Below are 15,083 nucleotides of genomic sequence, written 5' to 3' on the forward strand. Positions count from 1 at the left end.
AATTAAAAATCTTTACACACACAAAAAAGTCCTGGGCCAGATGGTTTCACTGGTGAATTTTATTAAATGTTATTGTTTACAGAAGAAATAATCCCAATATCGCACAAATTCTTCCAAAAAATTCTCCCAACTCACTCTGTGAGACCAGTATCATACAGATGCGGTGGCTAGAAAAAGACATCGTAAGAAAGGAAAACTAAAGATCAATACCCCACATAAATACAGACATGAAAGTCCTCAACAAAATATTAGCAGAATCCAACAATATACCAAAAAGATTATACAGCATGATCAAGTAGGATTTATCCAGAAACGCAAGGTTGGTTTAACAACTAAAAATCAACCAAGATATGGGAATGCAGGCTGGCGCAGCCACTCTGGAAAACAGTATGGAGGTTCTTCAAAAAACTAGAACTACCCTACAACCCAGCAATTGCACTACTAGGCATTTATCCATGGGATACAGGTGTGCTGTTTCGAAGGGACACATGCACCCCCATGTTTATAGCAGCCCTATCAACAATAGCCAAAGTATGGAAAGAGCCCAAATGTCCATCGATGGATGAATGGATAAAGAAGATGTGGTGTGTATATACACACACACACACACACACACACACACACACACACACACAATGGAGTATTACTCGGCAATCAAAAAATGAAATCTTGCCATTTGCAGCTACGTGGGTGGAACTGGAGGGTATTATGCTAAGTGAAATTAGTCAGTCAGAGAAAGACAAAAATCAAATGACTCCACTTATATGAGGACTTTAAGAGACAAAACAGATGAGCATAAGGGAAGGGAAACAAAAATAACATAAAAACAGGGAGGGGGACAAAACAGAAGAGACTCATAAATTCGGAGAACAAACTGAGGGTTACTGGAGGGGTTGTGGGAGGGGGGATGGGGTAAATGGGTAGGGGCACTAAGGAATCTACTCCTGAAATCATTGTTGCACTATATGCTAACTAATTTGGATGTAAATTTTAAAAAATAAAATTAAAAATAAAATAAAAACCAACCAAGATAATACACCAAAAACCACACGATCATCTCAGTAGACACAGAAAAAGCATTTGCCAATATTCAGTACACATTTGTGATTTAAAAACAAAAACTTGGAATATAAGGGAACTTCTTCAAGCTGGTAAAGGGCATCTGTGAAAAATCTCACTTAATGGTGAAAGACTGAATACTTTCCTCCTAACATGAAGACCAAAGCACTGTTATCTATTGTCACCTTTTTTTATTCAACAATATATTGGAGATTCTAGCCAGTGAAATCAGGCAAGAAAAATAAAAGGCATACAGATTAGAAAGGAAGAAGTAAAACTGTTTTGATTTACAGATGTTATGACCCTGTGTATAGAATATTCTGAAGCACCTACACATACACCACACACACACACACACACTCACACACAGAACTAATAAACAAGTTCAGCAAGATTGTAGGATACAGGATCAATATACAGAAATCAATTGTATTTGTGTATATAAGCAATGTGCAATCCAAAAATGAAATTAAGAATATAATTCCAGGGGTGCATGTGTGGATCATTCAGTTGAATGGCCTACTCTTAATTTGGGCTCAGGTCATGATCCCAGGATCGTGGGATCAAGTGTCATGTTGGGCTCCGGGCTGAGCATGGAGACTGCTTAAGATTCTCTCTGCCCCTCTCTCCCACTGTCTCACGTGCTCTTTTTCTAAAAAAATTATACACACACACACACACACACACACACACACACACACATATGTAATCCATTCACAATAGCATCAAAAATAGTAAAATACATAGGAATAAATTTTTAAAAAGAAATCCAAGAGTTGTATGCTGAAAATAATAAAATTTTGCTGAGGAAAAATTAAAGAAGATTTAAGTAAATAGATATTTCATGTCCATGGATTGGAAGACACAATACTGTTAAGATGTTGGTTATCTCCAAATTGATTTGTAGATTCAGTGCAATTCTTGTCAAAATTCCAGCATACTTTTTTGGGGTAAAATTGACAAAGGGATCCTAAACTTTATATGGAAATACTTAGACTAGCCAAAGCAATTTTGGAAAAGAAGAATAAAATTGAAGGATTTTCATCTCCCAGTTTCAAAACTTACTACTAAGCTGCACTTATATACACTCTGATATTGTCACAAGGATAGATCTGTAAATCAAAGGAATAGGATTAAGAGCCCAGAAATATATTTCTATATCTATAGTCAATTGATTTTGTTTTTAACAAATGCCAAGGTAATTTATTGGGGAATGGATAGTCTGTTCAACAAAAAGTGCTGGGATAAGTAGATAAGCTTAGACTTTCACCTCATACCATACACAAAAATTAATTTAAAATGGGTTACTCCTCTTTGAGGAAGACGCGGTCGCGGCCGGAGCGGTGCCTTGGAGGCCCCCGCGCCTGCTCCTGACTCACCGCTGTTCGCTCTCGCCGAGGAACAAGTCGGTCAGGAAGCCGCGCCGCAGCCATGGCTTTTAAAGACACCGGGAAGACCCCCGTGGAACCGGAGGTGGCGATTCACCGAATTAGAATCACTCTAACCAGCCGCAACGTAAAATCTTTGGAGAAGGTGTGTGCCGACTTGATCAGAGGCGCCAAGGAAAAGAATCTCAAAGTGAAAGGACCGGTTCGGATGCCCACGAAGACTCTGAGAATCACTACAAGAAAAACTCCTTGTGGTGAAGGTTCTAAGACTTGGGATCGTTTTCAGATGAGGATCCACAAGCGGCTCATTGATTTGCACAGTCCGTCTGAGATTGTTAAACAGATTACTTCCATCAGTATCGAGCCAGGAGTTGAGGTGGAAGTCACCATTGCAGATGCTTAAGTCGGCCTTTTAATAAATTGGTTATCAGTTAAAAAAAAAAAAATAAATAAAATAAAAATAAAAAAATAAAAAAATAAAAAAATAAAATGGGTTACAGACTTAAATGGAAGAGTTAAAATAATAAAATTCTTAGGAAAAAAAGACCGACAAGAGGATCTTCAAGACCATGAATTAGGCAAAGATTTCTTAGGTACAATACAAGGAAAGCATAGTCAGTAAAATGAAAAGTTGATAACTTAGGTCTCATCAAAATTCAAAACTTTTGCCCTTCAGAAGACACCATTAAGAAAATGAAAAGACAGGACTCAGACTGGGAGAAAATATTGGCAAAACACATATCCAATTAAGGACTTGTATTAAGAATTTACAAACATATAAACACAATTGAATTATAAGATAAATAACCAAATCAAAAAAAAAAGGGCAAAAGATATAAGCATGGAAATTACACTCCCCCCCCCCCCAAGGGAATGGTCAAGAGGTACATGAAAAGATGCTCGGGGTGCCTGGGTGGCTCAGTCAGTGAAGGATCTGACTCTTGATTTTGGCTCAGGGCATGATCTTACAGTTAGTGAGTTCAAGCCCAGTGCACCTCTCTCTCTCTGTCTCTCTCAGGATAGATAAATAAACTTAAAAAACAAACAAACAAACAGATGCCCAACATGATTAGTCAATAGGGAAATGCAAATCAAAACCACAATGGGATCCCATTTCACACTCACTAGAATGGCTGTAAGAAGTAAGACAGATGGTAACAAATGTTAGTGAAGATGTGGAGAAACAGGAACGCTCACACACTGCGGATGGGAATGTAAAATGGTACAGCTACTTTGGAAGCAATTTGGAAGTGTTTTTTTGTTTTTGTTTTTGTTTTTTTAGTTTATTTATTTTGAGAGAGAGAGCACGAGCAGGGTAGGGGCAGAGAGAGAGGGAGAGAGAATCCCAAGCAGGCTCCATGCTGTCAGCTCAGAGCCTAGATCTCACCAACCTTGAGATCATGACCTGAGCCAAAATCCAGAATTGGACACTTAAGTGACTGAGCCACCTGGAGCCCTGTAGCAGTTTCGAAAAGGTAAACATAAAACCATTATGCAATTCCACTCGTAGGTAGAGAGAAATAAAAGAAAAAATGAAAACATAAGTCCACATAAAGACTTACACACAATTGTTCATAACTGTTATTCATAATAGCCCCAAACTGGAGAAACCAAAATGTCCATTAGCTGGAGAGTGGATAGACAAAATATGGTATATATTCAATGTATTGCACACACACACACACACACACACACACACACACAATGGAATATCATGAACTACTTACACATGCTAATTGTGAGTGAACCTCAAAAAACATTATGCTAAGTGAAAGAAGCCAGAAGCACATATGGTATGATTTCATTTATATGGAATGCTCAGAAATACAGAAACAGAAAGTAGATTAGCAGATGCCTGTGGCTTAGGATATGAACAAGGATTAACTACCAATGGGCAGGAGGGATCTTACTGGGGAGATGAAAATGACCTGGAGCATTATGGTCATGTTTGTGCTATTTAGTAAAGTTAACTAAAAAGTATAGAATTGTACACTTGAATGGAGAGAATTTTATGACATGTGAAATATACCTCAATAAAGCTGTTTAAGAAAAAGCATGTGACTGGACAGGTAACTAACTTCTCTATGCTTTAGCTTGTCATCTGTAAAATGAAGATAATGAGAGTATTTACCTCATAGGTCATTGGACAGACCCAGTGAGAAAATATATATGTAATGTTTAAAGTCAGAGTGCCTGGCATATAGTAAACACTCATTTAAATACCAGTTTCTATGATTTTTTTAAAGATTAGAACCAACGTATGAAAGATAAGAAGTTTGTTTCTTTTATAGATGATACTGGTATGTTAATAACCACTCGAGGGGTGCCTGGGTGGCTCAGTTGGTTAAGTGTCTGACTTTGGTTCAGGTCATGATCTCACCGTTTGAGTTTGAGCCCCGCGTTGGGCTCTGTGCTGACAGAGCCCAGATCTGTGAATATCTCTCTCTCTCTCTCTCTCTCTCTCTCTTCTCTCTTCCCCCCCACCTTTCTCTCTGCCCCTCCCCGCCACACACACACTCTTTCTCTTTGTCTCAAAATAAATAAACTTAAAAAAATAAACTGCTAAAAACCACTTAAAAAGACATGTAGGACCTTAAATGCCTAAGTGAAAGAAGCTGATCTGGAAAGACTACATATTGTATAATTCCAACCAAATGACACTGTGGAAAAGGCAGAACTATGGAGACAGTAGAAAGATCAGTGGTTGCTGGGGGTGGAGGGTGGAGAAAAGGGGATGAATCAGTGGACCACAGAGGATTGTTTAGGGCACTGAAAATACTCTGTATGAGATCATAATGATGGATACATGTCATACATTTATCCAAATCTATGGAATATATAACACCAAGAGTGAACCATATGTGAACTATGGATTTTGGGTGAGAATGATGTCAGTGTAGGTTCATCACTTGTAACAAATGTACCGCCCTGCTGGGGGATGCTGATAGTAGGGAGGCTGAGCATGTGTAGGGCAAGGGTATGTGGGAACTCTATACCTGACCCTCAGTTCACCCTGCTGTGAACCTAAAACTATTCTTAAAGAGTGAAGTCTTATTATTAAAAAAACAACCCCCCAAAACCTACTTACCTTTTTTCCAACACTAACTCTCTATCTGTAGCACAGAAAAACTGATAGGTGAGGAAAAAAACACTTGTGGGAAGCAAAATTTGGTTTAACAGATCAAATAGGCAAAAAAAATCACTTTAAGGAATAATGAAACTAGAAGGCTTCATCATTTCCATTGATGAAATTCCAACTTAGGTAAAGTGAAAGATTTTGGTACCTAGAGTAAACTTCAGTCAAGACACAGTAAGTGTTTTTGTTTTTGTCTAAAACATTTAGGTATGCAAAATATTCATACAGTTCCTGAGTCAGAAACCACATAGTAAAGTCATTCTAGAAGTCTAGCTTCTATCCCCCTTTCCTGTACCTTGTCCCCTTCTTCCCTCTCTAGGTAATCACTTTTTAGGTTTTTTTTGTTTTGTTTTGTTTTTTGGATTATCCTTCAATTGTTTATTTTTTGAAAATATAAGCACACATGTATGTTTTATTTTTTTCTTCCTCCTTTCTCACCAAAAGATACCATGCTGTAAACCTTGTCCCCTGCTCCTTCTCCCCCTTAACAATATATATCCTAGTGATTATGCCATGGGGGGGACATGGCACCCATTCCTTTGCCATGGTAGTCCATGCTGTAGATGTCCCATGGTTTATTCAGCCAGTTTCTTGGTTGTGACCATTGGGATTGTTTCCAGTCTTTGCTATAATACATAATGCTGCAATGCATAGCCTTGAAGTTGCAGTAAATTTAAGGTGTAAACTATGAACATCCCTTGGCATCTGAATAAGTTTGTCCTTTGGCAGACCAAACCAGCTATGGCTTATGTAACGGATCCAGTACTGTTTGTGAAGAAATTCCACTTGGGGTACATGTTGGTTTGAATCACTTTGATATTGTTCATTTTTCTAAGCTCCTAAACTATTTTGGGAAAGAGTCCTTGATAGCAAATATCATTTCTTATTAACTGTCATAAGCAAATATTGACTTGTTTAATACCTACAACCAAATTGCTTGACCATCTTTAATTAATATTTCCGGGAATTTCCATTTTATTGTACTAGTTATCAACTCTGTGAACCATCTTTCACTTGTTAAAGTGTGGAAATCTGGAATCTAACTAAATTGATAAGTCAAATATCAGGTATTTGGAGTTGGACAGAGCCTTAGATATATTTTGCAAAGACTTTTAAATATCTTGAGTCTTTTACAAACATTTATATATTTTCAAAAATTGTTTTTAAAGTTTATTTATTTATTTTGAGAGAGAGAGAGAAAGGGAGAGAGAGATTCCCAAGCAGGCTCTGCATTGTCAGCACAGAACCTGATGAGGGGCTCGATCTCACGAACCATGAGACTGTGACTTGGGCCGAAATCAAGAGTTGGATGCTTAACTGACTGGGCCACCCAGGTGCCCCACGAATATTTATATTTTTAACTTTTATTGATTATTTAAAAAATAAGTTATCTGTAATCATCAGAGAAACATTATGAAGTTCAGACAAACAAAATGAAAAAAAAAATCTACCTATAATCCCAACCTCTGAGATACCAATATTAGCATTTGGATGTCCTCATAGATTTTTCAGTGAGATAAACAGCCTCCCTCCCCTAATATACATGCATATGTATTTTCTTCATTTCTTATTCTATATGTAGTCCAAGGAAATTTCAGCTTTTCTACTTAATGGGTTTATTCCATGAACTTTGCTGTTTGCTTTGCATAACATATAGATGTTTTTTTCTGTTTGTCCATCAGAGTTAGCCATTTACATCTCTCTGCAGAGTTTACCTTAGAAACAGAAAATCAAGTTTTTTTTAATTGATAAATAAGTTAAAAGTCTGCAAGATTTGTTTCCGTGGTGTTCCAAGTCCTTGAACTACCCTCTGTGTGTTTGCCCAGGGCAGTTTACCGAGTCCTAGAGGGACGTAGTATATGAGACTAGGTGGAGACTTGTCCTTGGAGAAATTGGTTATGCAGAAATGAAAGTCAGGCAGATTCTCCCTGATTATTATTCTGCTATTCAAAATATTTGTTGGAAAAAAAATAATTCTTGCAAGTGCTTTCTGTGATCATGATAACTTATATCTTATTCTATCTACTGACATTGCATATCTAAAACCTTAACTATCTTGATGTTTCAGCACCATGTACCCAAAATAATTTCTGATAATGAACTGAATTTAAAATTTTCTATGTGGATGTATTTTGACATTTTGTTGTGTATCTGGGGTAAAGGTGGAGCATTTTTCCCTGCCAGGGTCATTGAAATCAAAGGTCACATGGAAATAACTTAATATTGTGTTTGTGGGTTCAAGTCCCACGTCGGGCTCTGCTCTGACAGTGCAGAGATCAGACTGCTTGGGATTCTCTCTGTTTTCCTCTCTGCCCCCTCATCCCTTCACAATCTCTCTCTCTCTCTCTCAAAAATAAAAAAATAAACATTAAAAAAGAAGAAGAAGTGGAGAGTAGACAAGGAAAGAGGGAAGAAGAAGAATCAAACAGAGGAAGGAAACATCAAAAGACAGATAGGAAGGGCAGAGGGTAGGGACACACAACCTAAACACCATGCCCAAAGCAAAAGAGAAACACACCTGCAGAGCAGAAGAAATTGTGAAAGTCGGTTAGAGAGCTGTTTGACAGTACTTACCAAATATTTGCGTTTCTAACTTTTTGACCCAGCAGTAGTACTTCTGGGTATCCATACTCCAGAAATACTCATGCATACAAGGATGTTTATTAGAGCGTATTTACAATAGCAAAAAACTGTAACAGCAAAAAACGATAGACAACACGTGGCACAGTGGGAACATGTTTAAATAGACAAAAGAACATTTATTCAGTGAAATTCTAGGCAGTCTTTGAAAAGAATAAGGGAGAGTTATGTATAATGATGTGAAAAGATAGGCACGTCGATCAAGCAAAAATCATGTGTTGCAAAACATCATGTGCTGTGGGATTCCAATTTTGTAAAAACAAAAAAATGTGTGTGTGAGAGTATACATTGAAACACAGTCTAGATGCATACGTGCTCAACTGTTGATAGTTTGAGATTGGAAAGTTTGGATGTTGCAATGGTATTTATTAGTCTGCAGAGGATGAAAATGAGAGAGTAAGTCAGGTGTCTGTGTGTATTGCGAAGAAATTTTGCAGCTGGGATAGAGTTGTTCTCTGACTTCCAGCAGGAGTCCAGACAGACTCAGCTGACGGCTGAGCCAAACCTGTGGCTCTCTGTTTCCCATTTCAGATAGCCCAGACCTATGTAATTCTGATTTGGGGTATTAACAGACGATTTTCATTACAGTTGTGGGGTTTGGGGGTGAGGCTCTCTGAAGGAAAGGAGATTTCCTCATCTATCATTTGAGGATAATAATAATCCTTACCTTAAAGGATTATGTTGAGTGTTAAATGTAGTGATATATTTTAAAAAATGCCTAGCTCAGTGCCCAAGACATGGTCAGGAGTCATTCATAAATGGAAGCCACTACTGCTATTAATATTTTAGAAAGATTCAGGATCAAACCCCCATTTTTCTAGGCCTTCATTTTCTTTATTTATGCTTCCTACTCTTGTAGCACTGAAAGAAATTTGATAAATGGAATTGGAAGTAGACAAAATAAACTAAGATTTCATGCTAAGCCATCACAGCTTATGTTCTATGTCTGTATGAAGAAGAATCTTTTGTTCATTTTGACTTCTCTCTCACCAGGGCTCAATCACTTATCTGATAATTTGTATTAGTCATTAAGGCAGCCCCCCCAAAAGTATTTGTTCTTTTCCTGAGTATAGACTTTTAATTTTAAAATGTCTTTTATAATTCTTGGACATTTTTTATTATTTTTAAATGAAGCAACTTTCGACACATTAAATGTGTTCCAAGAGATGACCTCAGACCATGTTCTTGTGTCTGCTCTCTTGGGTAGAATTAATGCACTTCCACCTTCTTAAAATGTTTCTTTAATGGCTTCGTAATTACAAGTGATGTGTTTGCAATGTGTTGCTGTACCAAAGCAGAGTAACTCTGACTTGCAGTTTTTATGAATTTTGCTCGTTCCTTAATGCTGCCTTCCCCAGCACGTAGGAAGAAAAAGGTCAGGTCACACCAACAGCCAGTTCAGCTGTAGAAGTTATGAAGGCCAGGCAGCATCTATACATGGTTATTGTGCATCTCAGGAAAGAGGATGTTGTGTTCTCGGCCATATGTATTTAATAATTTAATGTGATAATTGAGAAAACTATGTACTTAGAAAAAAAATTTAAAAATGCAAATAGTATATTTGTACTTTTGATTTGTTTTCAACAAAGGACCAAGGAGTCCCGTTAAGTATGACAATTATTCAGTACCATTTCTCCAATATTATGAACATCAGATGCATTATCATTGGGTCAATACCTTTAACAGGTACTGGTTCTCCCCCCGTTAAATCCTACTCCCACCCCCTACTTACCCCACACCCCCCCATCTTCTCCCATCACCCCAGCCCCTGCCACACATCCATGGTGGGCATCACTAATCATTTAGTAATTGTTTTCCCACTGAGCTGAGCATGACCTCAGAATCCCTGTAAATACGGAGCTCCTAGGAACCACTTCTAGTCAACTGCTACAAAGGAGGAAACCCGTCAAACCTCCAAGATTTATCATCTAGTCACAACATATTTAGCTAGTTTAGTCCATTCAGCCCCCAAAGCAGTTAGTTCATTTTTAAAAATATAGCCAAATTATTTTGGACATAATGTAAGTAAAAATAGTTAATTTGGGGCAAAGACATTAACTTTTCAAACCAGTGTTTCATGAAATACAACACTGTTTCATGAAATACAACACTGGTAAAGTTTGAACAACTAACTCTATAATTAAATACAATGTATGGGTGGCATTACATGAAGTAAAGTTAATTGTGAAATAGCTGATGTTTAGGCAGGATCTTATCAGCAAGTGCAAATGTGTCCAGAACTTCTCCTGCTTCGAAACAGATTTCTCCCTGACCTTCGTTTTTTGCTGTCCTCTTGGTATATAGTATAGTTGTTCTTTTCCACCCCATGAAAATTCATCACCATGTCTCAGCCTGGTGGCAGATGGGAGATCTGTGGCCCAGCATCTTTTTTGGAGATCTTCCCTGTCTATTCACTACTGCTGAGTAGTTTTACAATGTGGGTTCATTTAGTATGGAAGGGGGAATAAATCCGACCCACATGCCATGCACCAATCACAGGCATAAAAATACCTTACATCCATCTCTAGCGTGTGGTGGATGGTACACGCTGGATAGCTAGTTTGTGCAAGCACACCCTGAATGCTCCTGTTAATGACTGTCTTGAGAATGTAGAGATCATGTCCTCCTTCTATATTCCCATCAAGTGGAATGTGCAGAAGAATGTGCTGTTCGGTGTTCAAGGTCAGGGGCTCTGGGGTGGCGGAGCGTCTCCTTTGTAACAGAGTGTCCTGATGGCAGGCAGTGATCTCCTTGGAACACTGGCTGTACCCTGGGAAGGGCTACAGATAGTTGCTAGGCTAGTTGCTATGATATAAGAACTTGCTGCACGTAGATTCCAGCAATGGATGCTTTGTCCAGTTGGCTGCTCCTGGACTCCCTGTACAGTAGTAAGTTCCCCCAACAAACCTATGTCTCAATCACTGTCTCTGGGTCTCTTATCTGGCCTCACCGTCATCCACCTAAGCTTCAGAGTCTGCTGAGGTGCAGCTGCACATATGGTCAAGGTAAATGGCACTTGGGAGCTATGGAATGTGTTTCTTTCAACACTCTGTTGACTTTGTACTAGAATTTACAGTCTCCTAGACTGGACACCCAGGGATTAAGAATCCCTTCTGTCCCCTTTTTGCTATGCCCTCTCAATTTCCTTTGATAGGGACAGAAACAGAATTGGGGAGGGCGGGGGTGCAGCTGTTCACACCCCCAAGCACAGTCTCGAAGACTTTAGACTATGGGGAAAAGACACACAAAGGAATAGTATGAAATAAACACAATGCAGAGAGATGTTCAAAAGAGGGGTTCCATTTTTAGGTACTTCTTTACCAACAACCAGGGCTTGTCCCAGTCCCTGTGGGACCCCACAGGGGTGTAGTCACCTTAGTCTGATCCCCCAGCTATGCATGCCTCTGATTGACCTCTGTGTGTGACGGTGCATGACCTGCCTATTCATGAACTTGAGACCTGCTGTGGGTGTCCATGTGGCCCAGCACATCAGGGTCCAAGTGCACCCAGCATGCTGTCTCTGCCTTCTGCAAGATCTGCTAATTCCTCTCTTCTTTCCTGCCCCCTAAGGTGCCTTGGCAGCCTGAGGCTTAAAGCAGGCACCCCCACTTGCAGGTTCCAGGACAGCTCAATTCCTCAGGAAATGAAGGTCATGTGTGACTAATTCATTCTCTTTTATTTGGAAAATTAGAGAAGTTTTTAGTAAATTCCACACAACAGGACGAAACTGGTAAATAAGTAATGGTTCATGATTCACACTAGTCAATGATTACTAATGCCTCATTTGCATGTGGAACTAATATTCCATATGATTGGTCCAATCATTTAAGCCTGAGCCAACAGGAGGAAGCATGTTGATTTAATCAGAAGTTTGGGTTGCAGTGGGAAAAACTACTGGGTTGGTATTCGTATTTTGATGCTCTCATGACCAGTGCTAGAGGCATGGAACAAGAGAAAAGTTTTCCTTTTTGGGAGTAAAAAAATGCAGTAACAGACTTGTTCTGAATATCAGGTGCCATGAGGATTATACTACCATTCAACAAGTATTTATTAGAATCCTGCCGTGTATATACCACGGTGCCCAAAACATCTGTGCCCAAAGCACCGGCCATTCTAGTGATTGTTAGGAATGCAGGAAAGAAAACAAAAGTTTAACTCCACTTTAATATGGAGTTGGTTTCTAAATCCCAACCACAGACTATGATCAGTGCTCTGAAATCCCCTGGTTGCTGAGCATTTGTCAGCATTTGTCAGTGACCCCCTTTAACCAAAAGGTTTTCCCTCTGAGCCTTCAGTGCATCATCAATAAGGATTAACAATTATTATTAAGTTCATCATCAATATTATGTTAACAAGCAAAATATTTTGTTATATAATATATCAGGATTCTAAAGCTCATTTTTTTTGTCAATATAAGAATATCTAGATTAATATTCATTCCTTACTGTATTGTGGTGGACCTTCATAAATATCATGAAAGTAGAATCTGACAGCTTAGGAAGTGTGTCAGATAAACTCCAGCTTGAGTGGGATGCCAGTAATGTCCTTAATGATAATGTTATCATTTCCCTTCTTTTGGTGGTAGTATTGAAGAAGGTACTTTTAGTTCATAGATAGACCATATACCCATCAAGGTAGGCAACATTATGTTACAGTAACTGTAGGAATAATTTCCTACTTGCCCTTCTGAGTTCTTGGCTGAGACCCCTGTAATAAAAGACAAATTCAAAAGAGAAAAATGAACAAGTTTATTGACATATATATGTCGTGCATGCATGGGAGATACCCAGGGGAAATGCGTAACTCTCTGAGGTGGCTTAGAATTTGAGATTAAATACCATCTTAATAGGGAAAGGGGAAGGGGGTATGTGGGCCTCTTAGGGGAGAGTAAATGATTTTTAGGAAAGATGAATGGGCCCTTAAAAGAGTAAATGAGAGATATGATAGTTTGTGACTAAGTTTGTCAGGTTGTGGCATTGACCCCTAGTCTCCTCTCCTCTGGTAAGTCAATCTTTCCTGGTTGATGAAACTCCCAGGGAGGGGATTTGTGATAATTGGGTTCCTTTTGGAAGATCTGCCTTTAAGCAGGTAAGGGGAGATCACAGAAAGCCTCTCCTTGCACATACTGTTTTCAGATGCCTACAGTTTTAAATAATCAATATGCAAAACAGGAATATTCTGTGGTGGGATGTCTTCAGTTCCTACGGTCATGTATTGGGGTGACATGTTCTGCCACTCTTCATAACAAGTAACCCCGAATATCCCTGGCTTAGCATAATGAAAGAGTATTCCTCACTCATGCAAGTCTACTGTAAATCAGAGCAGCTCTCCAAAGCAGCTGCCCTCAGTGTGTTGATTCATCAATCATCATTCCAGGAAGTGTCAGTCTCCTGCCACATCTATGCTAACATGCTCTGTGGCAATCATTGTGGTAGGGGAAGAAAGGCCTGGAGAACGGGGCAATGCCAATTAAATACTCTCACACTGAAATGAATGTGCCACTTCCAGGCTTATGAAAGGATTGAGGGTCACTTGGCCATGTTCAACTTCAGAGGAGTAACAACCTGAAAGCAGCAGATATCCAGATATTGATGGAAAGGATGCTTGTCAGTTAGAAAATCCAGGAGAGGGGGCTCTGGGTGGCTCGGTCGGTTAAGCGTCCAACTTTGGCTCAGGTTATGATTTCATGGCTCGTGAGTTCGAGCCCCGCGTTGGGCTCTGCGCTCACAGCTGGGAGCCTGGACCCTGCTTCAGATTCTGTCTCCGTCTCTCTGCCCCACCCCTGCTCATGCACAGTCTCTCTCTCAAATATAAAGAAACATTAAATTTGTTAAAAAGAAAAACAAAATCCAGGAGAACTTTTGTCTCTCCTTTGATTAGTGAACTGGAAAAGCAAATAAATGTTCCTGAATGAAATTTTCTTCAGTGTGATTTTGATGGAATAAATGTGGGAGATGCTTCTTGATTATTGAAATGACTGTGCCACAGAAATCAAAAGTAACTACTGAGAATCTGTATAGGTTGGTGTCTTCAGAAATATGAACTTATTAAATGCCTTAAGGGAGACTATGTGTGGACTTCCTCTTAGAGGACTCATGTGCTGTGGTTGGCAGAGTGATGCCCCCTCAAAAATGTCCAGGCCCTAATCTCTGGAACCTGTGAATCTGTTGTGTGTATAACAGGGCAAGGAGGGCTTCAGACTGCGGATAGAAGTCATCAGCTGACTTTCAGATAAAGAGATTATCCTGGGGAGCCCTGGGTGGCTCAGTTGGTTAAGCCATTAAGCATCTGACTCTTGATTTCAGCTCAAGTCATGAATCTCATGGTTTGTGGGATCGAGCCCCATTTTGGGCTCTGCACTGACAGTGTGGAGCCTACTTGGGATTCTCTCTTTCTCCCTCTGCCTCTGTCCTTGCCTTGCTCATGCATGTGCTTTCTCTGTCTCTCAAATATAAATATAAACTTAAAGAAAAGAGATTATCCTGGATTACTTGAATGGACCCAATATAATCACAAGGGTCATTTAAAGTGGAAGAGGGAGATCAGCACCAGAGAGATGGCAGCATGAAAAGACTTAGGCTGATGTGGCTGGTTTTGAAGATGGAGGAAGGGGGCCACAAGCCAAGGTACGTGGGTAGGCTCTAGAAGCCGGCAAAAGGCAAGGAAGTGGATTTTCCCCTTACAGCCTCCAGCAGGAATGCAGCCCTTCTGACATCTTGATTTAGCCCAATGAGACCCCACTGTCAGACTTCTGACCTCTAGAACTATCAGATAATACACCTGTGTTGTTTTAAGCCACTGAATCTGTGGTAGTTTGTGGTAGCAGCAGTAGGAAACTAATAGTGTCCCAACTTCTCCAG

At 39.5% G+C, this 15,083-nt stretch overlaps 1 protein-coding gene across 1 annotated transcript; it reads left to right on the forward strand.

Moving 5' to 3' along the window:
- The first annotated feature begins 2,364 nt into the window (after nucleotides 1–2,364).
- Nucleotides 2,365–2,855, forward strand: LOC125929484 (40S ribosomal protein S20). Its single transcript, XM_049640721.1, has one exon. The coding sequence runs from the start codon at nucleotides 2,491–2,493 to the stop codon at nucleotides 2,848–2,850; it is 360 nt and encodes a 119-aa protein (XP_049496678.1). The 5' UTR covers nucleotides 2,365–2,490; the 3' UTR covers nucleotides 2,851–2,855.
- The last annotated feature ends 12,228 nt before the right edge of the window (nucleotides 2,856–15,083 follow it).

Source organism: Panthera uncia, chromosome A2 (genome assembly GCF_023721935.1).
Source record: "Panthera uncia isolate 11264 chromosome A2, Puncia_PCG_1.0, whole genome shotgun sequence".
Lineage (NCBI taxonomy): Eukaryota > Metazoa > Chordata > Mammalia > Carnivora > Felidae > Panthera > Panthera uncia.